Source organism: Meles meles, chromosome 5 (genome assembly GCF_922984935.1).
Source record: "Meles meles chromosome 5, mMelMel3.1 paternal haplotype, whole genome shotgun sequence".
NCBI classification, from domain to species: domain Eukaryota; kingdom Metazoa; phylum Chordata; class Mammalia; order Carnivora; family Mustelidae; genus Meles; species Meles meles.
This window is the reverse complement of record NC_060070.1, coordinates 115,150,861-115,174,651: the sequence shown is the minus strand read 5'-3', so window position 1 is coordinate 115,174,651 and position 23,791 is coordinate 115,150,861. Positions and strand designations below refer to the sequence as shown.

Below are 23,791 nucleotides of genomic sequence, written 5' to 3'. Positions count from 1 at the left end.
CAGGACCCTGTCCTTTTCTTAAACCTCGAATTTGAATTAAGACATTTGTTACTAACTGACGCAAGAAACCAGGAAGAAACTATGATCTGGGTTTGTCAAAGCATAAAATATTTATAAAATGTTTCAATGTAAATCTTTGTACTTGTGCTTGTCGTAACAATAACTCACTTTGAAGGCTCTTTGTCCTGAGGAAGACATTTTATTTCCCAAGTGGATCCAGAAATAGCTGTCCCTACACTTACACATCTTGTTTCAAGTTATAACTGCTAGACATTTTTTTTAATTCAGTCATTGTTTATTGAGTGTTTACTATGTGCCAAGCCCGTGGTAGGCACCCAAGACACAAAGGTACACCGTAGCATCTTGTGAAGGCTGCATTCTCTCTGAAGGCAGAGAGAAACCTGGGAGTCGTTTGCAATAGCTAAAGGCCTAAGGGGACCGTGGAGATGCAAATAAGGGAGTGGAATGGAGACAAATTTGAGAAATAGAATTAACAGAATTTGTTGCCAAACTGGATGTGTTGACAAATGAAAATTCTGAGGTTGCTCTCCAGTTTCCAGTTTGGAGATGAAGTGATGCCATTCAATGAGATCAGAGATGTCAGGGTGACAGCCGTAAGGACGCGTCCACTGTACCCAAGAGATGAGATCTGAAGGAGCTACTGTGCACAGAAAGTCCCGTGGTCAGGGATGACTGTCTTCAAAGTCCATTTTCAGAGCGCCAGTGGGTGTCTTTCCCACATGGAAATGTTTGAACCTGCCTCAGAGCCAGCCAAACGTGATCAATGGCTGGTGGCAAATATGCTCAGTGGTGAGAAAAACTCTTCTGTGGAGAGGACTCTGGTCCTCCGTTAATACTGCAGCACAGGTCAGCCCACTGTCTAGACTGATGCTTCTGAGTCCATTCTAATTAGCAGAGGGTTCTCGGGAGTTAACGGGGCCACCCCCTGCAAACACGCTGAATAAGAGCCAGGAGGCTTAGGTCCTCCCTCCAGCTCTTGCATTTGCAGCATTTGAGGAAGGAAAGCTATGTCACCTCATCATTATCTAGAAGATTAGGGTCCACACTCACTGCCAACTATGAGAGTCTGTAATTTCCCTTCCCACATATGGACATTGAACAGAAAAATGAGGGGAAACCAGTCACAATGAATGCTAGAGAAAACAGAACTGTTGAACTTCTATTTATGCCATGAGAATGTATTTCATATCTTATTTATAGTATATGTGTGGGATTCTGAAAGGATAAATGGTTGAATAAGACAAGGACCCAAAACCTGTGGTGACCCCATTTTAATTTCACAGTATGAAGATACCTACAGTTTAGAATTTTGAAAGATGAATGTTTATTTAACACAAGATTCTTCATTCTCCTAGTTCTGATTATAAGTAAACAATAACTGGGCCACAATGTTCATAGAATACATACATACACGTTCTTAAATCGTCTTAACTATCAAGCGGCCTTCCATTATTAAGTCATGAAGTAAATATGTATTTGGAGGGTTTGAAATTAAAATTTTTTGCTTTTGATAAAAATCAGAACTGACAGTATCCTAAAATAAACTAGATCTTCTCCTGATCCTGATCAAAAGGCTTCAGCTCTGCCTCATACTCCAGCTCATTCTTGGCAAAAAAGGGAAACCAACTCGAAAAAATTAACAAAGTAATAAAGGGCTCTTTTGTACATTCATTATATTCACAGGGAGGGAAATTTTCTATAGTGTTCATATCAGTATATTAAACATAAAATCATCAATTCCATACCTACTAGCTTTTTTAGTAAAAACTATACTAAAACTATATGATATCTGTCTCTATCTGTAAGTCTGATAAACATAGATTGGAGTAGATTGATTTCTATTGAGATACATTCTACATGATATATGTCATGACCAAACATCGCATTTTCTTCTAGAATACTAGCAGCCACAGTAAAGGAGTATCTTGAATAAGTCCCTCATGTTTAACCTACGCTTAGTCCTTTCAAGAAACACAAAATAGTTGCCATTCCAATGAGAGATCAAAGACCCTGAGAATTTACATGACTTGTCCAAAGCCACACAGCCACTTATAAGAGATGGTTTTTTCACATGGATCCAAGTCTCTGGCCAGAAAGTCAGCTTTGCTCCATTAAACAAAATACCTCTTTCCCCTCACTTTTTACTCCTTCAGGGCTTTTTCTTGAACTTCTCTTTCTGACAAGAGTCAAATCATCCATTCAAAGATCTCAGACAAGCTCGGCATTCTAAGGTAAACTGTCAGATCTCATTTGGTTCACATCATCCATCCCTTGTTTATTCTTCTTCCTCTAAAGTCTTCCTTTTCCAAAATCGAGAGTTGAGAAAACAGGCTATTTCAATCACAACAAAAATGTTATAAACCATTTGACAAGAAAATATTTATATATTCATTGGTAGTGTTAAATATACACCAAGGTTATAAAAATAGTAGAGTGGCATAGCAAAATTCCTTAGTAAACCCCGTCTTTCTGAGAAGTCAAGTCAAATCCATGCTGGCTCTCTAATCTCTGTTTTTAGGAACCTATTTTAAAATGCTTTTCCGATAATCCAACATTTTCTCAGGGATAATCCCAAGGGCAGGATAATCCTCAATGTTCCCTCTGTCATTTCAGCCCCTTAGTCACAATCGCCAAAGCGTAAAATCACCTACAAGAAGCCAAACTGCCCATCACTACTTTTATCCAGGCTGGGATTTCCTTCCCTCCCTGGAGCACCAGCTTGCCTGCTTTGCATCCACTTGAGGTTTAAAATAAGGAACATGTTACAAATCTTTTCTTCAAATTCTCTCCCGTATTAAATTTTATGCTCTTAAAGAAATGCAGACTCAGTCTTGAATTTCTCACTATACTGAGACTCTCCAATCTCTTAGGATTTCACATTGCCTACAGACATTCAACATTTAGGGGAAAGAAAACTTCTCTATTTTCTATTACCAGAATGTGCCCATTCTTCCCTCATGACGGTAATTGCATCCATTCCTCTCTACTAAACAATTCATCCCAAAGGCTGCAGTTAAAATCATGCTCACTCACCACTGTGGCTGTTATTTTTTTCCCTAACCGTTTTTCAATTATGCACAATGTCATTTCATTCTGACTCTTACCACAGTCTATTCTTAGTTCTTTTGTCCTCTCTTTTCCTGCGTGTCTAGATCAGCGCAGCCAAGCCCCTCTTCATCTTCATCCACACGGTCCCATGGTATCTAGAGCAACCTCTTCATTTCACGTCACAACTGCATTTTTCTTAGTCAAAATTTTGACTTATTACAATACTGTTGTAATAGCGTTATATGGTGACGGCTGGTAGCTACCCTTGTAACGATCTGGGCATGACATACAGAGAAATTGAATCACTCTGTTGTACACCTGAGCCTTGTGTGTCATCTATCCTCTTACTAAAAAGACTTATTAAAAAGACCAGCCTATTTGGTGAAGAAATGTCATCTCCATTAATTAATCATTTTCATTTATCTGTGTTCAATATAATTTTTAAACAGAGTAAAGCAAAAAAAGAAACGATACACATTCAAGTATTTACACATGTGATCTGCCCTCCAAAATCTTGCAACAAAAATAACTTCATATGTAAATAAGATTTCACCCTTCGAAATAAAATATTTATTTTACAACATGAAAGGAAATACTGTGGATCTCATATGATCATCATAAAAATATGTCTAATCATAGAAAAACAGCAAGTCATTTGTTCCAGCTTCTCAAAAATATTTTAATCATGCAAAATCAATATAATGTATTCTAACATAATGCTAAAATGTTAACCAAGATGTAGTGGCATTTATTCATTTTGCAGGATGTATATTTGGCAATAGTTTTGAAAAATAATTACTCTAAAGGAACTCTAAATATATTATTTCAGAAACAATATTTTAAAATACAGCAGTCAGCAACAGAAACTATTGTTCTTTATACATTTTTGGCATAACACTGCCATACAATTACAGAATTAGAAAACAAGTGTTTCATAGTACCATACAGATCCAGAAACTGGTTACAACTCCTACCACACACACATGGTATTGGTACTAACAGACATGCACAGCATTCTGTAATTCATACTTCAGTAGAATACAGAGCACAGAGAAGACCCAGTGGCTGCTGGACAGTGAGAGCTTACGTGGGAAGTAAACCACACATCTTTTTAGGAATCATACCCATTGTCCTGAAGTACCTAAAATACAAAGGACACGGTAGTTTCCAAAGTAAAATAGTGCCAGGACCCAGTTGGCCATCTATCTTCTTAGGTAATACTAATGAAAGGCCAATAGCTTATTCAGGAAAAGGGAGTAAATTGTCTTTTTATAAAAATGAAAAAATGTTTATCAAAGGATCAGCTAATGTTTTGCTCTCACTTCTTTCTCTTAATTTTAACGCCACGCAATTAATATGATGTCAACTCGTTTATGGGAGATAGTTACTTCATTTCTAGACAATCCTATTACCGAATCCTATCTCAGCCAGTCCCTCAGTTTAATTTGTTAGTAAAACCACCAACTATTGATACACACTGGCAAAGAAATTAAACTTGGTACCTGATCATTTGTCTACTTCTACCCCTCTACTGAAATGTTTCAGTCTACCATGGAGTGGGTGGAAGTCATGGTTCAGATGAGAGTATTGATGGGATTCTGTTTGCACACCAATCCCTTATCTCCTAGGCAAAAATAACATTGAGATAATTCTGAAATCACATCCCTACCATAAAGCTTTTATAGATCATTCGTCATCTGCTCCCAATAATTCTGTCACTTGTACAAACTCATCATTGGTTATATCTTTATTTCTGTAGAGAGTTTCTTGTTACAGTTTCTAATCTTTTGTTCCATTTGTGTTTTTTCTTCACCTGAAACTAAATTAGCCCGAAAAAAATCAATGCCCATTTGACCAATGAGTACAGAACTTTAACATTTCTTAGGGCCAAGATTATTATCTAACTAATCTCCCTGTAATGTAAGTGTAAACTGTTCCATAAACTCTGCTGTAATTTAAAAATGAAAATATGATTAACTTCATAGCTTAAATATATTTTCATGAGGTTTCTGATTTTTTTTTTAACAAGGTCTTCAAGCCTTACAAGTAGGCATCAATGTCTCTTTCCTTTCAGTTTATTTTTAAAATACACTGAGTCATTTTATAAAAACTTTTTAGTATTTAACCTATGAAAGAACAACCCAAAAGAATTTTCAATTGAAGAACTGGGAGAAGGGGTGGGCGGAAATTGTATTCCGATGTTCCCCAAGATAGTTATAAAGATTCAGCTACGATTTACATAGCAGGTGTCCAATTGCTCATAATTTCCTAAACAACTACAAAATGGTAATAAATTATAACATATTTTGTGAAAATTGATACCTATTAAAATTGTATTTGGAGTCCAAGTTAGTCCACCTTCTTCAGAAGTCAGGGATAGTGGGGCTCAACACCCTCGTGATTTAGAGGAAGCTCTGAGGACCCATCATGCCTTTGGAGAGACTGGAACCCAGTGTTGGCTCCACTGTACAAAGACGTCCACCTGATTCTTAGTCCCCATTCTCAACTCTACTTCCAGGCACAGTTTGAGCCGTAAAACAAACACTTAATTGTATCCTCCACATGAAAACTTCAATTCAAGCAACAAACATATTAAGAAGCTATTTCCCACAAATGACTAAAACAATAACTCTGAACAGACCAGGAAAAAAGCAGATGACAAAGAAGATTCTAATCTAGGAAAAAAAGCAAAAACAGTGCTTTTTAAATGTTTCTAATAAGAAAATTAGTTTCAGATTCCTCTGACCATCTACTGGAGTTAAACTTTTAAATAATTCTCTAATAGATTTCCATTTTCTGCATCCATCTGCAGCTAAGAGTAAAATACAGATAAATATTACTTGTTGTAACTGAGTAATGTTTAAAATGAAAATCATAGCATGTAGCAAAATGAAGCAAGAACATAAATAAGTGTACCAATGTAGCTAATCTTTCCTACCATAAACAATTTCTGTCAAATAAATGACATAGTTGAACACTGTGGCAAGTACACTTCCTTATGAACTAATGCTATTGTCACAAAGGGAAATTTAGCCAAAATGAAAAAGCACCAACGTAATTTCAATAAAATAGGGATTTTCATGGTTTGGAAAGTTCCTCATGGCAAGATTTTACAATGGAGTAAAAATCTAAACTTCTGAATGAAAACCATTTACATTAGTTAAGGCACATCTGGACACCTCCAGGCATTCATATTTATAACTATATCATTATTAACTTCAGTAATAAGGGATTTTTAAAAACACAGCCTGTCCCTGAACACAATCTGCTGGGTGGGCTGGATAGCCAGAACAGGGAAGGAGGCAGGGTAGTACTCACTGTCACTCTAGAGATTACCCCCACACAAATCTGTTCATGTCATAAACACTACAGAATTCAAAGTCAGAAGAAGCCAATACATGTAACTGCTAATGTTCTAGATCCTACACTGACCCTGATTGACCCATACTCTGGAATTCTCTTAGTAGGAAACAAATTAGAAGTCTTCAAAACCATTCCTATAACAAAGGATCCCCACTCAGCCCAGACAGACATCAAAGACCCATAGACGAAGCCACGTTCAAGTAAAATCAAGAATGTCCTTTTCTCAGGTTAGAAAATACAGCTTCTAGAAGAACCTCAATTATAGAAACACAAAAAACCTGGTTGATTTAGTTACTCAAGAGAGTATAAACTCAACCATAACTCTATTTTAAAACTTTGGGAAATTTAACTCTATACAATTAACCAAATAGTCTCTACCTACAGTTCAACCAATTTCTGACCACTTGATATGGAGTTTACCTACTAAAATGGTTTTTTAAAGAGTAACTCAGAACACTGGCACTGTTTTTCCTTTTTCACCAGATCATATTTTCACTCAGATTAAAGCATAAAAGCTAGAAGCAAAGTAGGTAATTCTATACAACAAAACATGAAACATAATGACAATGATAGATGTTAAATGACATTTTCATATATTTATATTTTTAATACTTAGCAAAAAAAAATCTTAGAACTTCGCTAGTAACTCCTGAGTTGTATATTTTATTTTCTACTTGAAGCTGAAAAAAGTAGTCTCAAAACCTAAATTCAAAACTATACAAAATAATTTTTGAACTGAGAACTAGACCTGATTTAGAGAAAGCAGACACATTTTCACTTCAATCATGATTCTTCTGAGTTCCTTATGAGATTGAGCATGAAACTGTATAATGATACAATATTCTTAATGTTATACTTTTCTCTACTGTACAGAAATATATCTTATATCACTTTACAGTATTTCAAAATACTTTCACATATATTATCCCCTTAGAGATATGAAAGCACAAAATATTAGAAATGTACTAGACTAACCAAGCGATATAACATTTTTGCCATGAAATGCAATTTAATATTTTATCAATAGCCAATGTTTATATCCTCGCAGTCCAAGGTACAATAATAAAGTCTATATATTTGCAAAGATTCAATAATGTTTCTAGCTATTTGGCCATGCTTCACTGCATTTTTAAAACAGCTTCTCAATAAATTTCTGCAAGCATATGGTAGTTTTTCAAAATACAAAAAACATCAGTGTCAAACCCAGAGGGCTGTTTCATATTTAAGACCCACATAAATACGTATCTATAGATCTTATTTAAAAAACTATTAATTGTACAAAGTATTCTTTATAGAAAAAAAATTTTAGACACTCAGTTTTTATTTGCAAAAGGAATGACATCCCCTCACTTGTTCTCTGCTGAAGAATTCTCTCATAAAATATTTGCAGATTAAATGGAGGAATCATACTGTTACATATGAATATGGATCTTAAAAATAATAGTGGGAAAAGGCCACTCTTTTAAAGGGAAGCCAGGCAGGTTTTTCCCTTGAGACTAAACCTTCTCTAAAAAATTGGCACAATCTAATCAAACCCCTAATTAGGAATAATATTCTAAAAGTAAATTGCTAAATGAAATGTTTTACCTGTAAGGGCTCTGATATACTATAGTTTCCAAGACATTCAGATAATATCCATTTGTTTTTGTCTCTGTCCACTGTTTTTTAAATATTTTAGTATCTGATCACAAATTTTTAGTATTATACACTTAGAAAGCAGTCTGAACGCTTTATCATGTATTCAGAATTGGTAAGATATTTTGAATCATGTTCCTACAATTCAGTTCAATGTGACAACTACTCTCACCGTCTAACCCTGAAAACTGTTTATCAGTTCTATGGGGACATTGCTACAAGCACCACATTAGAGGGTCCATACAAAAACAAAACTGAAATGCAAAAGCAGAATTGTTTCCCCAAATCTTTACGTTCACTTCACAAACAAAAGAAAGCAAAAATTGGGATGTTATGGGAACCAAAAATGAGAAAATACTCTAGATTAGTTGGAATATGATATACAACTTGTTTCTAATATTCATATTTAAAAAGTCAAGTTTGAGCAAATGTGATGTTTCATGTAAATTTCAAAGCAATAAAGTATTTCTAAAGGCATACTGTTGATATATTCTCTAGAAATCTTTGGCTGGAAATCCACTGATCATAAAGGTAACAAAAGATGGTATGTTATGACTAACAAATAGAACATAGTAAAAATTCTCTGGTGGCTAAAGTGAATCTAAAAGCGCAAGAGATACACAAAAGCCAATTCCGCTCTAAATGAAAGTGAATTTTTTTCCTATTAATTGCTTTAACTATATTTGTACGTATGCTTTGAAGTTCTCACCACAGCGTTTCTGATTATTTTCTGATTTGTAATACTAATTAATAGTAGTAGTAGAGGAAATAAAATTACTTCCTCTTAACCAGTATCAAAACATCAAGTGCTTGCTAAACCTGAGGATATGGAATTTCAAATCTATTCTCAATTTCGAGGTTTCACAACTTAGAGATACAACAAATTGTTTTTATCTTTTTTAAAGATACTCTGGACTAAGTACTATTATTAATTTCATAGCCCACAAAACACTGAGATAGTCAAGGATTAGGGACCACTACCTTGTTGACAGTGTAAGAAGCATGCTGTTTAAAAATGAGTAATTTCTTTTCTTATTTTTTAATTCTTTAGTCATTTGCATTTAGACACAAGCACCAAATTTATATGGAACAGCCATAAAAGCAAAATCCTTCTCTTGGACTTTTGCATCCAAATTTGTTTTTAAGCATTTAATATAGAAAGACATTTTTATTATTTTAAAAAAGCAAATTCTTGATGATCGTACAGTTGAAAAGTGTCTTTCTGTTCCATTTAAATTTCAGTACAGGGGATCACCTGAACGTACCCGAGAAACACACATGCTGGCTGACAAAGATGGCAAATGAGGGCAAGTGCAGAGAGAGGGAGACAGGAAAGGGCAGTGAGGCCAAGAAATGGGCTGGGAGATTATAGCTCCCCAAGAACATAAATCTTGCATACCAGAATTTAAAAATAAACATATTAAGGTGTTGTAATGATGAGTCCAAATTACCCTCGGAATATATCTGAAAAGACCAAATTGTTTTTCCAGCTTAAGAAATAAATCCATAAACTGGCAAAAAGCATGGCAACAGAACGAAATTCATCCTCTTGCTTTTCCTCATGTAGACTGTAATCTCCCAAGGAATTTATTTGATACATCAAATACTACATGATTATTTCCAGATACGTTGAAAATCATTTAAAAGCAATTATTAGCTACAGAATTTGAAAAGTCACACCCTAAAAGCATTACAGAATACATTCGTTTATTGGGTCTTGCTTAAAACTTCTTACTAAAGATTAAATTCATTGTCATCCAAAATGAAAAACCACCAAAAAAAGTTGACAACAGAAATCAAAAACAGATGGGGAAAATTTGCAATGTGCCCTCCGTTCTTCAGGAGACCCTGTGCAGTTCCTCCTCCCTTACCTAAGCTGGGGTGTGGGTTCTCTGATAATTCACTGTGATTGTCCATCATCGGGAGAACCTGCAGATTCAGAATCTTCACAGTTTTTGCTGGGAGTGTCACCGTCCTCCTCTTTTTCAGGAGAAGCTGTACTCTCCTTCTGCTCAGTGGGATTGGTGACTGCTTTTTCCGGTTCAGAATTTGAATTTTCGCCATTACTGTCCTCTGTGTTGCTCGGCTTGGTAGCTTCACCGCTGGGCTCTGCACTGGGCCTGTCTCTCTCCTCTCCAGGCCCTCCAGGTGCCACTTTTTTTTCTTCGGCTGTTTTGCCATTTAAATGAACAGCTGAGGAGGAATTTTTGGAGTCCTTGGATTTTTTGTGCATAGAAGTTTGACTGATGTGACCGGAGGTGGGAGGGGCAGGCATCTTCTGGGCTTTGCCTCCCCCCTCTGACTGTTCTTTCCTTGGCGGCCCCCAGATAAAATTCTCTGAAGGCGTGTAATGTTTCTGGGCGAACCGCAGGAGCTTTCTCCTCTCTCTCCTGTCTCTAATTGTATAAACAAAATACTCCAGAGCACTCTGTTTAATATTGGGAATAGTATTTTCCACAAGGGCTTCATGAAGAATAAATTTTACAAGAGGAGATTTAAAACTTTCATATCCAAGCTCACCAAGGCTTTTAAGAATACGAGTGATTCGTAAATAGTTGTGCTGGGACCTGAAAGAGAGGATTGAATAAAATGTGTGTGTTGCGGGGGGAAGGTGGAAATCAGGTGAAGAAAAGCAGGGGAATGAAAAGTATTGGAAAAATATTTTTTAACTGAACAATGACTTTACTGAGAGTCCTATCAGACACCATTGGAAGAATAAATTTGAAGTTATTAAAACCTTATATTTCAATGTAATGCCAATCTATGCGATATTCAAATATATAATATAAATTCCCCTTGTTACTTTAAGTTAATTCTTCATGTTTGAGAAATACATAGATCTAAAATTTATTCCCACTGATGTTGAGCTGTTGTTTCCTAAGCACACTGAGGATGTGGTCTACTACGGCATTTATCTGCAACATTACCAACTGTACTGTACCCAGCATAGGTAACTGGCACCAAACATAAATGCAACATGAGCTTTCAGCTGAAGGTATGACTTATAGTGTCAGCAAAATCCACCATACGAGCCAACTCATAAGGACAGCACCAAAAGCCACTCTACCTTGCTAGAACAATTGTGACAAAGGATGCAAAACTGGTCTCTCGCAGAACACAGTGAGGAGCATGGGCTTTGGGGACACACCTGAGCTCGCACCATGGCTCTGCCCCCCACAGCTACATGAGGTTACGGTATCTTTCTCTGACTCAGTATCCTTATACTTTAGATGAGTATTACTGGACTGTTAGAAGAATCAAATGAGTTGAGACCTATGCAGAGCACGTAGGTCTCAAAAAATATGAGAAACTATTTAAAATTCATATTGTGATTGTTATTATTTAAATGTGGTACTCAGAGCCACCTATGTGTACCTTTCCCAATTTAATCACCTAATTGTCTTCTGTTCATGGCCTCTGTCCCCTTTTTCCCAATAAGAGAATTTTAATATTTTATTTATTTGACAGAGAGAAATCACAACTAGGCAGAGAGGCAGGCAGAGAGAGGAGGAAGCAGGCTCCCCGCGGAACAGAGAGCCCGACGCGGGGCTCGATCCCAGGACCCTGGGATCATGACCTGAGCTGAAGGCAGAGGCCTTAACCCACTGAGCCACCCAGGTGCCCCCCAATAAGAGAATTTTAAATTTTACTTCTAATGACATGGACTCCGAAGATGCCTTTTTCCCCACACTGCACAAACTTCTTCACTGTCCCCAAACTAAAGCTGTTACCAGATGAAGGCTTTCCAAGCCTCTCTCTCACAATTCATAACATATTTACCCTACGTTACCGGGCAATAGTTGCCTTATTACAAATACCTGGCTGCCTCCTCAAGGCTTCTTCGGCTGCACGGATGATTCAAGCATCATCAACAGCCTAGGATTGATTTACCCTCTACTGACGCACAATCATACCCACCACTTATTTCTAACTTCCGAAAACCTGTTTTATACACCAGACACTGAACTTTATACAAGCAATGCATACACCTGCTTTCATTTGCAAAAGTATTCGCAATATTTCACTTATGAAGAACTAGCAAATTATCTGGGAAAAGTGAAGAAGGATGTGGAATTATCTGAGGGACAGAAGGGGATGCTTCCACAGTCTCACATGTTAATAAGAAAGTTTGTCTGGACAAAACAAAAACCTTAATGATTCAGGCTGGTCAAACCTTGGAAAAGACAAGCACAGCAGTTTTATCATCCCCATTCTCCTGGATGTTGACCACAGAAGTATTATCCTAATATTCAACTCTTTGAGGCCAAAGGGTAAAACACAGCAGGTATGTTTCAGTCTTAAGAATCTGTATTTTTCAATAGTTAGAAAGTAAGAGTCTTCTAAGGTAAGATGAATTTGAATGAGGTTAAGACAATGTGCCATTAACAGCAGAAATTACTTAATGTTAGGTTAGTATGGAGTTTCTATTCCCCAAAAATTTAGGGATAAAATCCTTGAGCGATATCTGCTTCTATAAATCTGAGAGAGAAATGCATGGAAAGTGGGGGGAATATTTTTCTTTAAAAGTCCCAAAGATGAGTTACATGATCCAACAAAATGTACTCTATTGCGACTAGCTCAATTGCACATATCTAGTCCTAGACGAAGGGCCAAGATGGGATTTCTATACACATTTACCCGTATCTATACACCCTCTGATTTAAAATATTTACGTAACAGTAGAAAAGGACAAAAACTTGGGTTGAAGAGAATGAAAATGAAGATTATGGAACAGAAGTAAACAAGAAATAAATTGAGTGTTTCAGTTATGATTTGAAATAAATATGACAAATAAAGACAAAATGGAAGAGAAGAGAGCAGAAAAAACCCTTCTAATGTTGTGAGCAGTCTTTGTGGGTGCACAGCAGATAAAAGAGAGAAGCTGGGCTTCCGGAAAGAAGTAAGGATGGTAAATAGGACTGCAGGTGTCAGGAAGACCAGGTAGGTGAAGAGAGCACACACAGGAGGTAGAAAATAAAAGTGAGAAGCAATTCCAGGGTCTAAAGTAGGCGCCATAATCTAAGGATTTGTATCTTTATCCTTTAACTAAATTTGTAAATTTAATTTACAAATAAAAATGGAAATACATCTGAGTGGTTGGTCTACATATCTGTACTCCTGTGTTTGAAAATATTTCAGTTCTTTTAGTCATGGTCACTTGTTCACTAAATGTTACTTCATTTCACTTTCATTCAATACTTTTTTTTCTGCTGGGCTACTATAAATATATTGAGTTTCCTGCCTACTCTAAGAAACTCAAGATGTCACACAGATTAAAACACAAATAAAAGCTCTGTGCAATACCCAGGGAAAGGAAAACGAGAGGCAGTGGGTGGTGCAAAGAAAAGGATCTGAATGGGGCAAGGGAATCTGACGGTTAATTCAGGATCCCTTCCCCTGACCTAAGCCAGGAGATCATTTTAATTAAAACCTTCAGAAGGGATCTATTTCCAACTATTAGTTAGAGAATCAGAAAATAAAACCCCAAGGAGGACTTAAGCTGGCAAACGTCTTTTGTTCATTGTTTGTTCGTCCGACAAACATTTACTAAACAAGATTGCTATTCCAAGCAGAAACAAGAAGCTGAGGATGGCAATTCTCTAAAATGATACTCACACTGCTGTCCTTCATGTCAGTAGGCTACTTGCAGATAGCCTTCGTTGACAGTATGACAGAAGGCCTTAGAAACTCTGTCCAGAGACAGCTATCCACATTGCTTAGGCAAAGGCATATATGCTTCTGCTCTAAGTGCCCTACATAAATCAAATTTAACTTGAGTTATGAGTTACTGGATCTTGTACTCAGGATCATAAAGCTTTATGCCTGTATCTGCGGTGTTTTAATACAAGCTACCATTTTAATAGTGTTGACTATGACTAATAAAGTAAAAAGAAGGCTTAAACATTAATACTTATACTCATTTTAGCAAAGCAAGATGAAAGTTCTGGAAAACACCAAAAAATTCAGTTAATTAATGCCTAAAACTGTTGGGCAAAGAAAAATTTCTTAGGTTACTTTTTTTTTCCCTTGGTATTTGCCCAGCTGAGCTAATTATAATGTGCTTAAAAAAAAAAAAAAAAGCTCTAAGTTGTTGGTTTTATGGTCTAACATTCATAAGTCACCCTATAATTAAAAAGAAAAAAATCATTTTGCATACAAAGAAAATAATAAGAAAAATAAACTTTGGGTGTAAGTATTAATGAAAGTTATAAATATCCAGGCAAAAGAATACAGTAAATCAATTCCAAATAAACTATATTAAAATTTCCTTCATGGGTTTTAGGATTTAGTAAGCAAAAGTGAGCTTTTGTTTTTTACCCAAATAATGAAGATTCTAATTTTCCCCCTTTTTTAGAAATGTACAGACACATTTCAGTCTTTTTGTTGTTGTTGTTATGTTAGTCACCATACAGTACATCACTAGTTTTTGATGTAGTGTTCCATGATTAATTGTTTGTGAACAACACCCAGTGTTCCATGCAATCTGTGCCCCCTTAATACCCATCACTGTGCTCAACTGGTCCCCCACCGTCCTCCCCTCTAAAACTCTCAGTTTGCTTCCCAGAGTCCACAGTCTTTCATGGTTCTTCTCCCTGATTTCCCCTCCTTCACTTTCCCCTTCCAGTCTATAAAATGATTTTTATATGTCATAGTCTTAATTTATGGGCTTAATCTAAGAAGGTACCATGCCCGATGAACAGACCTAGCAGCAAGAAGCTCACAACCTAGCAGAGGAGATGTGGAAAGCTGTATACAAGAAATGAGTATGAGTGCCAGGAACCATGGTATAAAGAGGAAGAGAGACCCCACTTGGCCTGGGCAGTAGAGAGGTTTCAGGAAAAAACAGCTCTGAAGAGGAATGGCCTTATTCCGACCTGCAATGTCATTCTTTCTTGTTGTTTTGTTGTGCTTTAGAACACAGAACAAGGAATAAAATGCATTTCAGACTAGCTTTTGAATTCAAATTTCTGGTCCATCTACTAGTTTTTCCTATGCTCCATACAGAGAACTCAATCCAGAAAAAATAACATGCTGGCCCCTGATGCACTCTGGGGCTTTACTTACTCATTCAGATGCTGAAACCTTTCCTGCCAGTTAACGGCCCGAGCAACATTTCCAGTTTTATCAACCAGTTTTATTCCAAAAAATTCTAACATCATCTTATAAGCCAGGAGGAATCTTTTAATTGCTTCTTTTGTTTTTTTGAATTCCTAAGGGGGCGAAAAAGTCAGCTGAAATGATTCAGTAGTTACTAGGACAATAAAAGAACAATATTATTTGAGCCATCTCCTATAAAATGAAATGAGCTTGCATTACCTCAATTTCATATGTAGTTAATTCTTTAGCATAAAAGTTCAAGCCTTGTTCTCTCAGGGGGAAAAGCCTATTTTTTAGAAAAATAATATTGTTATATTAATGTTATCTGGAAAACATACATGATTAAAGAGGACATGGTTCAAGATACAGAAATGTAACTGACCATTGAATATAAGTGTGGTTGTGCTCCAGCTTTTCATAATCTCCTTTCCACTTATTTAGAACTTCTTCAATGTAAACACCTAGGTAGTAAATATTTAGAAAATGAGCCAGACATTTAAGACATTGTTGAAGGCATTTTAACTTTTAACCACTTAATCTTTATATTAAAACCTTTGAAATGTAATTATAGCACACAAAAATTATGCCAAGAAGAATATTCTATGCCATATACTCAGTTATGTAATAGGCATAATTTTTCAAAATTCAGTGGCACCTTGAATTACAGAAAGTTCTATCCAACAGTGTTACTCTAAAGGAGTTGACAAACTATGCCACTTGTTTTATAAAGTTTTATTGGAACACAGCCATGCACATTCATTTATTATTTTACACAAGCACAGTAGAGTTGCATAGGTGCAACAGGGACTACGTGGCCCACACAACTGAAAGTATTTCTTATCCGTCCCTGGACAGAAAAAGTTTGCCAACCTTTGCCCTAGGTGGTCCTAACTTCTTTAAACACAAGATGGGATCAAAATGAAATGTAGCCCAGGAAAAAAGAAAGGAATAAAAGAAAGGTGAGAGAAGAGAAAGAGAAGAAAAGCATGAAAAAGGAGAAGGAAAGGGAGGAAGGAAAAATAGAAGAAAAAGGATCAATATTCCACAGAGTATACATCATCCAGCTTAATCTTCACATAACTCTCCCAAACCAGTGCTACCATCCCCATTTTACTAGTGAGGACATTGTATGATTTGTTCAAAGTCACACACTGACAAAATCATAAATCTAAAGGTAGAATACAGGTCTTTCTCATTCCAAAAACTAAGCCCTCTTCACCACATCCTACTGTTTCCCCATAAGAACCCATTACAGTTGACCCTTGAACAACATAAGTTTGAACTATTTTTGTAAGAATACAGTATATAATGCCTATCACATACCAAATACGTGTTAATCAACTATTTATACCTCTGGCAAAGCTTCCTGTCAATAGGAGGGTATTAGCAGTTAAGTTTGGGGGAAGTCAAAAGCTACACATGGATTTCTGACTACACAGGAGTTAGCACCTGTTACCCCCACACTGTTCAAGGGCCAACTGTAGAACAAAACCTTCCTGCTTCTCAAATTCTATCTAGGTCCCCACAATTGACTATGTGGCCCATTTAATGAATTTTACAGAAAAGAATACAACGTACTTCTCTAAACGCAACTCATCTTATTCTTGCTTTCGCCAGATACCACCAGTTTATGGTAGAAGTCTACTCTTGGAAGGTTGAGTAAAAAGTTGTTTTTGAATCATACTCTTGGCCTTATCAGCGTTTTAAAATCATTTATCCCTTCTAACTATCCCTCTTCCTGCTTAATAATTAAAATACTTCATTGCAGGCTTATGCTTACTGGCAAGTGTATGTGTGTTGGGAGGGAAGGAGATGTGTATGTGTGCACATACTGGGGAAGAAATTGGGTGAGTTTATGTAACTTATATAATAAACTAGAATAACACTTTATGTGATCTTAGATAAAGCTCCTGACCCCTACCAACCCTGTAAGATTTCAAAATAAGTTTTGTAAAGATTACAAAAAATTAATGCAGTGCTTGAAGTTATTACTTTAAATTATTACCTCAAAAAAATTCATTACTAGAAATACAAAAATAATTCAGTTAAATACTGTCATGTTCAATGTTTTTAATATTTGAAGGCATTCCTTTAGGTAAATTTTATTAAATTCAAGTAGGAGTCAAATTAACAATCTATCATTGCATTTCTTCAAACAGTTTTCTTGTCCCAGGTTCTAAAAAATCTAATAATTTAACAAACACTATTTCAATTAGTAAATAAAGCAGTGTGCTTCTATCCTTAGTAAACACAACAGAGCATTTTTACCCAGAGGTTTCCTCCTTAATTAGAGCAGATTTTTGGGACACCAGAAAATTAATTAAAGACAAGTGGATCTGGTCATTGTGACAATGTTCTCCTGTCCAGACTCCCAACTCTCACATCTCTCAGTACAAAGCGCAGGAATTCCTCCTCCCAGTCTTTAGATAGCCTTCCTCCAGTTAGTTCACCAAAGAATGTAGTCCTGCTACTTGGAAAGCTTTGTAATCTATGACCCTCATTCCCTGACTCACATGGCTGTGGATCTGGCTCAGTTTCCGCTAAGAACAAAGAGCAGAAGCCAGGGCCATCTGGTCACCTCGAAGAGATAAGGGCGAGAAGGAAAGACGCCAACTTTGCTGGTTTAACCTGGATAAAATTAGGATGCTCATCATGAACCACAGCACGAAGCCTAAGTGAAATATGCATATTACCATAACGGATGCATCCTCTCCTTATAGGGCGAGAATCATAGAAAAGATTCTATGAGGACAGTTGTACACTTGCGAAGGAGGAAGCAGTTTACTCGGCAGAGATGAATGGAGATCTACCGTCTCTGGAGTTCCCTTCCTAGAGTATCAGAACACTGCACTGGGACTGCTGGAGCTCCTTGAATTAGAATTAGAATTAGATAATTCTAATAATTATCTAATAATTCTAATATAAACATTACTTTTCAGTTATGTTCTAAATAATCTGGAGGTATGGTGTGGTGAAAAGAATACTGGCCCCTGGATCCTAGACCCAACTCTACAATCAAGTGACCAGACAAGTCAGTCATCCAAGCTTTAAGACTTAGTGACCTCATCTTTAAAATGAGGAAGATTAATTTGATCTCCTCTAACACTTCTTAGTAATCTAATATTCTATGATTCTATGAATTTATGAATCTCATCTCTTTTCCTCTCACAGAAGTGGCCCCCACTAACACTATCATGGCCCCCACCATGAACAAGTGGTGGAAAGGTATTGCTAATTCAGTTATTCCTCCAGAAATTGCCAAATGGATGTTCACAACTCTAGAGTCTAGGACTTTGGGGACACATTAGCCTACAGAGCAAAGTAAAGCCAGTCAATGAATAAAGGCATTAAGAAGGTACCGAACACACAATAAACAAAGAACAACTAAGCATATGTTATTATTTAAAGTTTGCTTTTTACCAGGGTAGCAGATTACTTACCATCTGGCTTAAATGGAATTTTATTCTTATAAAAACGAAGATTACTCAAGTCATTTTGATATCGGATATCTTTGAAGTTCTGCTAAAGGAAAAAAATAAATCAATCTCCAGCATATGGACACAGAAAAAAAGGCACAAGGACTCTTCTTGTATGTTTGCTTACTAGCAGCACAAAATAAGAAAAACAGAGAAGGGAAATATTTTATGTTTTAGAGAAAAACGTTCTATACTCTTACTGGGTACTGATGTCGATATTTGTACAGGTCCCTTGCAGCATAAAAGCTTCTCTTTGGTTTGGTAGTTGCTTCAGTGGAATCACCACCCTAAAATAAAAAGTGAAATTCCATTTACATGGTGAAGGAAAATAATCTGAGAAATTTCTAGAACACTTAAAATAATGAACACCCATAACGAAAGCCTGAAAAGTATCAAGCTATTCAGTATAATGACAGTATTAGAAATTTTCTTTTAATGATGCTTACTACAACATTTTTGGCATTCTATTTGCCTGATTTGAACCCAATAACATTTGTCCTAAGGTGTTTTACGAAATAAAAAAAAAAAAGTTTTATTATTCACCAAGAACCTATAGAGGCCAAATGTTCTAGATCAATATTCATCATAAACAGAACTCAAAATGAACTTAAGACATTTACTTTACCAGAGGTCACACAAATGATTCTATGACAAAATTTTAGAATACATAATACTAGAAAATTGTTAAGATAATAAATCAATTCTGCAAAGAAAATTGTCACTAACTTTGCAACATTTAGTTGTACTTAGAAGGAAAACACAATTTATGAAATGGGAAGGGGATTTTTAAAACAAATTAAATAGCTTTGTAAATTCCATCCTTCATAGCACCATAACAAGTACACACAGGCATGTATAATCTGTGAATCCAGGGATAACACAAGGTGACATAAATCAGTAAATTTAAAATATATATACACAGAGTAGTAAAAGCGCTCAAATGAAATGAACTTCAGATCATAGTAAGTTATGTGTGGTAGTTTATTCATACTACTTAAATTCTAAAAATTTTCAACACCGTGAATAATTTTTAAAATGTAAGATATGGATCAATGTAATCAGTTTCGTTTCTCTAACTATACATACTATTAGAATGTCTAAGGGAGTGCCTTGTGTCCTGCAATATGCAGAAGGACAATAAGACAGATGATAATGATGAAACAGAAGACAAAGTTTAGGTCTGAATATTCATTAAGAGCTTCACCCCCTCCCAATCCCTTTCTCATCACCCTCCACCCCCATCTGTGTTGACAGATTAGCATCCTCCAAGCAATTTTCGCACCTTTTGAAGTGGTGTGATTCTCACTATTACTACAAGTATAGAGATACTTACTTTAACACCAAATTCTCCGATGTTTAACATTAGCTACTCTGTCATGTTACATAAGCAAGGAAAGCTTAAATTCTGGTCCTTGCCACACGTTTCAAAATAGCTCTGCCTAGCAAGTTTCTGAATCTATTTAGCCTGAGCTACAATCATATGAATCATCATCCTACATTTGTATAGAAAGCACTTTTCCATTTACAAAGCGCTTACATGTATATTATTTCATTTGATTCTTAGGACACACCTGGATGGCAGTTATTAGTATTTCCACCTTAGAAACAAGGTAGTCCGAGCTTAGAGAAGTTGAACAAGGCCCCAAAGCTCAGTGAGAACACAGAATTGGAATTCCAGGCTTGGGATTGCTGCAAGTCCAACTAATTAGGCATGAAGCCATTTCAGCTCCACTAAAAGTGAAGGAGCATGATAGGAACCTTGGTACAATGTCAACAGCCCAAGACTTGGATTGTCTTAACTCTGCTACTTATTTGTGAGGCCTTAAGCCAACCACTTAAGCGAATCTTAGTTTCATCTTCTGTGAAACAAAGATAATGAGTCATGCCCCTACCTATTTCCCAGGATTATCGTGAGAATGACAGCATCCTCCAACCTCTAAATGTACCAACCTGCAAGTATCTGACCTGTTCCTCCAACTTCTGCTCCTTTTGGAATTTCTATCCTGTGCCTTTCACCTGCTCAGCCAAGGATTCTGTTCCTTAATATATTTATTGTTCCTATTTCCTGCATCATCAAAATTTCTCTCTCTTCTGGATCATTCCCCTCAGAAGACAAACATGCGGTAGTATCTCTAATTATAAACATATACAACATTCCTTGCCAAATCCCCCTCAAATGCAGCTCCATAGCTCTGCTCCCTGTTATAGTAAAATATCACCAAAGAATTGTACATACCCCCTATCTTCTCCTCCTCTTCTCCCATGACCCGCCACAATCAGGCTTTCATTCTCAGCATTCCATCTAAACAGCTCTTTCAACGTCACTAAAAAATCTCCATTTTTACCAAACCATATCTCAGTGCTCAACTCAGGCAACTTCCCAGCAGCACTGGCCAGTTCAAAGCCTCCCTCCTTCCTGAAACACTGTCAGGTGCCACACCTCTCCTGGGTTCTTCCAATCTCATTGGTTCCCCTTGTCATGCTTCTCTTTGGCTCCTCCTCCCCTTCATATGTTCTAAATAGAGGAGCGCCCAGGGCTCAGTTCTTATTTCCCATCACTCCTTCATGACCACTTATCTGCCAGGACTTTGTAGATCACCATTCATATAAGTTGATGATTGCAGTCCTGGATAAAGCTCCATCCACGGATATGTTAAGAATTCCACTTGGACGTCTAATAGGATATAAAATTCAAGAGAATTCTTGACTTAGCCGCTGATGATGCTTTTTCCCCAGGCTTGCTGATCGTTAATGTCGCCATCATTTGTCAGATCTTCACTTGAACTAAGAATGAAGGCAGTGAAGGAGGTGAGAAGTAGTCAGACTGGGATATATCCTAAAGGTAGGTCTAGTAGTACTTGCAAATGACTACAGGGAGGGGCAACAAATGGAGCTGACAGTCAAAAAGCAACATTAAAAAGGAGATTTTTTTAGGGAAGTTAAATGGGGACAGTAACGAGAAAAATAAATCATTAAAGGGGAAAAGGGAGGACTGCTGTGGTATACCATTTCTGTCACAATTAACTGACTGAAACATTAATTATCCAATTGTTTTCTATAGATGGACCTAGTTAGCTGGATTGAATCTAAGCTGGCGTTTTTTGATATTCCAAATTTCTCTGAGGCGGTTACTTAATTGGGAGACAAGAGAAAGGGAAAAACTGGCATACAGCTTCTAATACTTGGAGGGGGGGGACATACTGCTGAATTCACAATGCACAATGACCCATCAGCAAACCAGGACACAAGGGGTCAGAGAGCTAGTCACAATTCCAACAGGTTAAAGGTTCTACATTAGTTGCAAACATACTTGGGTTTGTATCATTCATTCTCTCCCTGGATGTTCTTGGGCAAGCTCCTCACACTCTCTAAATCTCAGTTTTGTCTAAAATGGGGAAGAAAACAGCAACTTCCACCCAACCCCCAAAACTGCAGGTGACTGAAATAACATGTTTAGCAAAGCCTGCACTGGGACTTTGCTTCCTCCTGACCTACACAGAGATGATCATCCAGATTTATAAGGCAGCCTTAGCTGTAATATTTATGTTCTCCAGCCAAGCACTCTGTGGTCATATTTGACTTTGGGCTCCATTTTTTTTTTCCACTCTCATTCCTCCACAGCTGGTAAAAAGGAGGGCCTAATGCAGAACCACAAACCTTTAATACCTCCAGGGCACGCGCTTCTTTTAGAGGGCTGCTTATACAATTCCTCCCTTTTAGTTTTCCGAATTATTTTCAGTCTGTCAGAGGTTAAAAGGGATATTTATCTCTTTACTAACCTCTCCTCCAAATGATATTAGGCAAATGATTTAAGCACAGTTGGAGCAACAAGTCTCTGGGTGGTACAAGAGTTTTGAAGAGTGCCCTGAACTCCTCAGCTGAAAGGCCTTACTTAGGGTAAGAACTGCGGCGTTTTAACTTCGGTTGGGGACCTTCCACAATACTTTAATGGCTGCAGACCTTCCTACAGGGGAGAATGCTCACTGTTCCTTAGTTGCAGTGCCTCCCTATTCTGGGTAATTTTTACCGATAACACGCACTAGACCAGTTTTCACAATCCTCTATTTTTAGACAGGTTCCTCCCACCCCACCTTCGCAGCACCCAGCTGCGCTGCAGAGGCAAAGAAAACACCCATTCAAGTTGGGTCCCCTGAGGGACTTCCTTGTCGTGCCCGCGGTCAGGCCCCAGGCCAGCAGGGGACGGCTCCCGCGCTCCGGGCCACGCCAGGCCCCCCGGGTCCGCGGGGCGGCGGGACGGCCGCCGGCGCGCAGAGGTCTGGCCGCAGAGGACCAGCAGCCGCCGGCGCCCCGGGCCCCTGGGCGCGGGGGTCGCTCGGCGTTTGTCCCTGTCCCCGGCGACGTCCTTCCTCAAGAGGCAGGGGCGCCCTGGCCCAGCCCGAGGCCACCGCGGGGCCGCGTACCTGCTCGGCGCCCGCCGCCTCGGCGTCTTCGTCCGGCGCGGGGCCGGCGCGGGGCCGCCCGCCGACTCGCTCCGGGGGCTGCGCAGGCTGCTCGGGCTCCTGCCCCGGGCCCTCGCCGCCGCCACCCGGCCCCGGCTCCTCGGGCTCGGGCTCCGAGTCCGTCTGCCAGGTGGAGTCGCAGTCCTCCACGGTGGTGGGCTCGCGGAAGCTGACCCCGCCGAGCAGGTTGCCCATTGAAGAGGCGGCGGCGGGCGCGGGACTGCGGGGCTGCGGGGCGCGGGGCGCGGGACGGGCGCTGGGCGCGGGCTGCGGCAGGCACGCTAGGGCCCGGGCATGGCCTCGGCGAGGGCGCTGGGCGGCAGCCTCGGCCCGCCCGCCGCCGCACTGCCTCAGCGCGGCGAGCGGCAGACAGGCACACTCGCGGGGAGGAGCCGGCGGCCCCGGGACCGCCGCCGCCAACGCTTGAACCCGCCCATCTGGTTCCTTCTCCTCCCCGCCCGCGGGAGCCGGCGCCGGCCGGGAGCCCCGGGGAGCGAACTGCCGCCGCTGCCCGCGCCCGCGGCCTCAGCGCCGCCCGCCCCGGCTCCGGGGCCACGCCTCGCTGCCGCCACCCCGGAAGGCCTGCCTTCGCCTGGCCTTTGCCGTCTCCTGGGGAGGATCGGGGTCGGCGGCTCACCCGCCCCCTCCACCTCTACTCGGGGCAGGCCTACCGGCTCGCGGCCCCTCCCA

General features: G+C 38.8%; 1 protein-coding gene across 2 annotated transcripts; it reads right to left on the bottom strand.

The window, feature by feature from the left end:
* Positions 1–3,611: 3,611 nt before the first annotated feature.
* OGFRL1 (opioid growth factor receptor like 1) lies at positions 3,612–23,441 on the bottom strand. 2 transcript variants are annotated; one of them, XM_046005056.1, is made up of 7 exons: positions 23,063–23,441; positions 18,842–18,928; positions 18,606–18,687; positions 15,548–15,626; positions 15,385–15,451; positions 15,133–15,278; positions 3,612–10,634 (listed from the first exon to the last, which is right to left on the bottom strand). In XM_046005056.1, the coding sequence occupies exons 1-7, from the start codon at positions 23,294–23,296 to the stop codon at positions 9,968–9,970; spliced, it is 1,362 nt and encodes a 453-aa protein (XP_045861012.1). In that variant the 5' UTR covers positions 23,297–23,441; the 3' UTR covers positions 3,612–9,967. The 2 variants fall into 2 exon arrangements, with proteins under 2 accessions (XP_045861012.1, XP_045861013.1); XM_046005057.1 differs by having other exon boundaries at positions 18,606–18,684.
* Between the last annotated feature and the right edge of the window lie 350 nt (positions 23,442–23,791).

What these genes read in the sequence shown, in the direction of transcription:
- OGFRL1 (XM_046005056.1), bottom strand. Translation starts at nt 23,296, where the DNA reads ATGGGCAACCTGCTCGGCGGGGTCAGCTTCCGCGAGCCCACCACCGTG. An exon ending in AGGCGGCGGGCGCCGAGCAG is followed by an intron (nt 18,929 to 23,062) that starts GTACGCGGCCCC and finishes TTTTTATTTTAG; the next exon opens with GGTGGTGATTCCACTGAAGC. An exon ending in AATTCCATTTAAGCCAGATG is followed by an intron (nt 15,627 to 18,605) that starts GTAAGTAATCTG and finishes TTTACTACCTAG; the next exon opens with GTGTTTACATTGAAGAAGTT.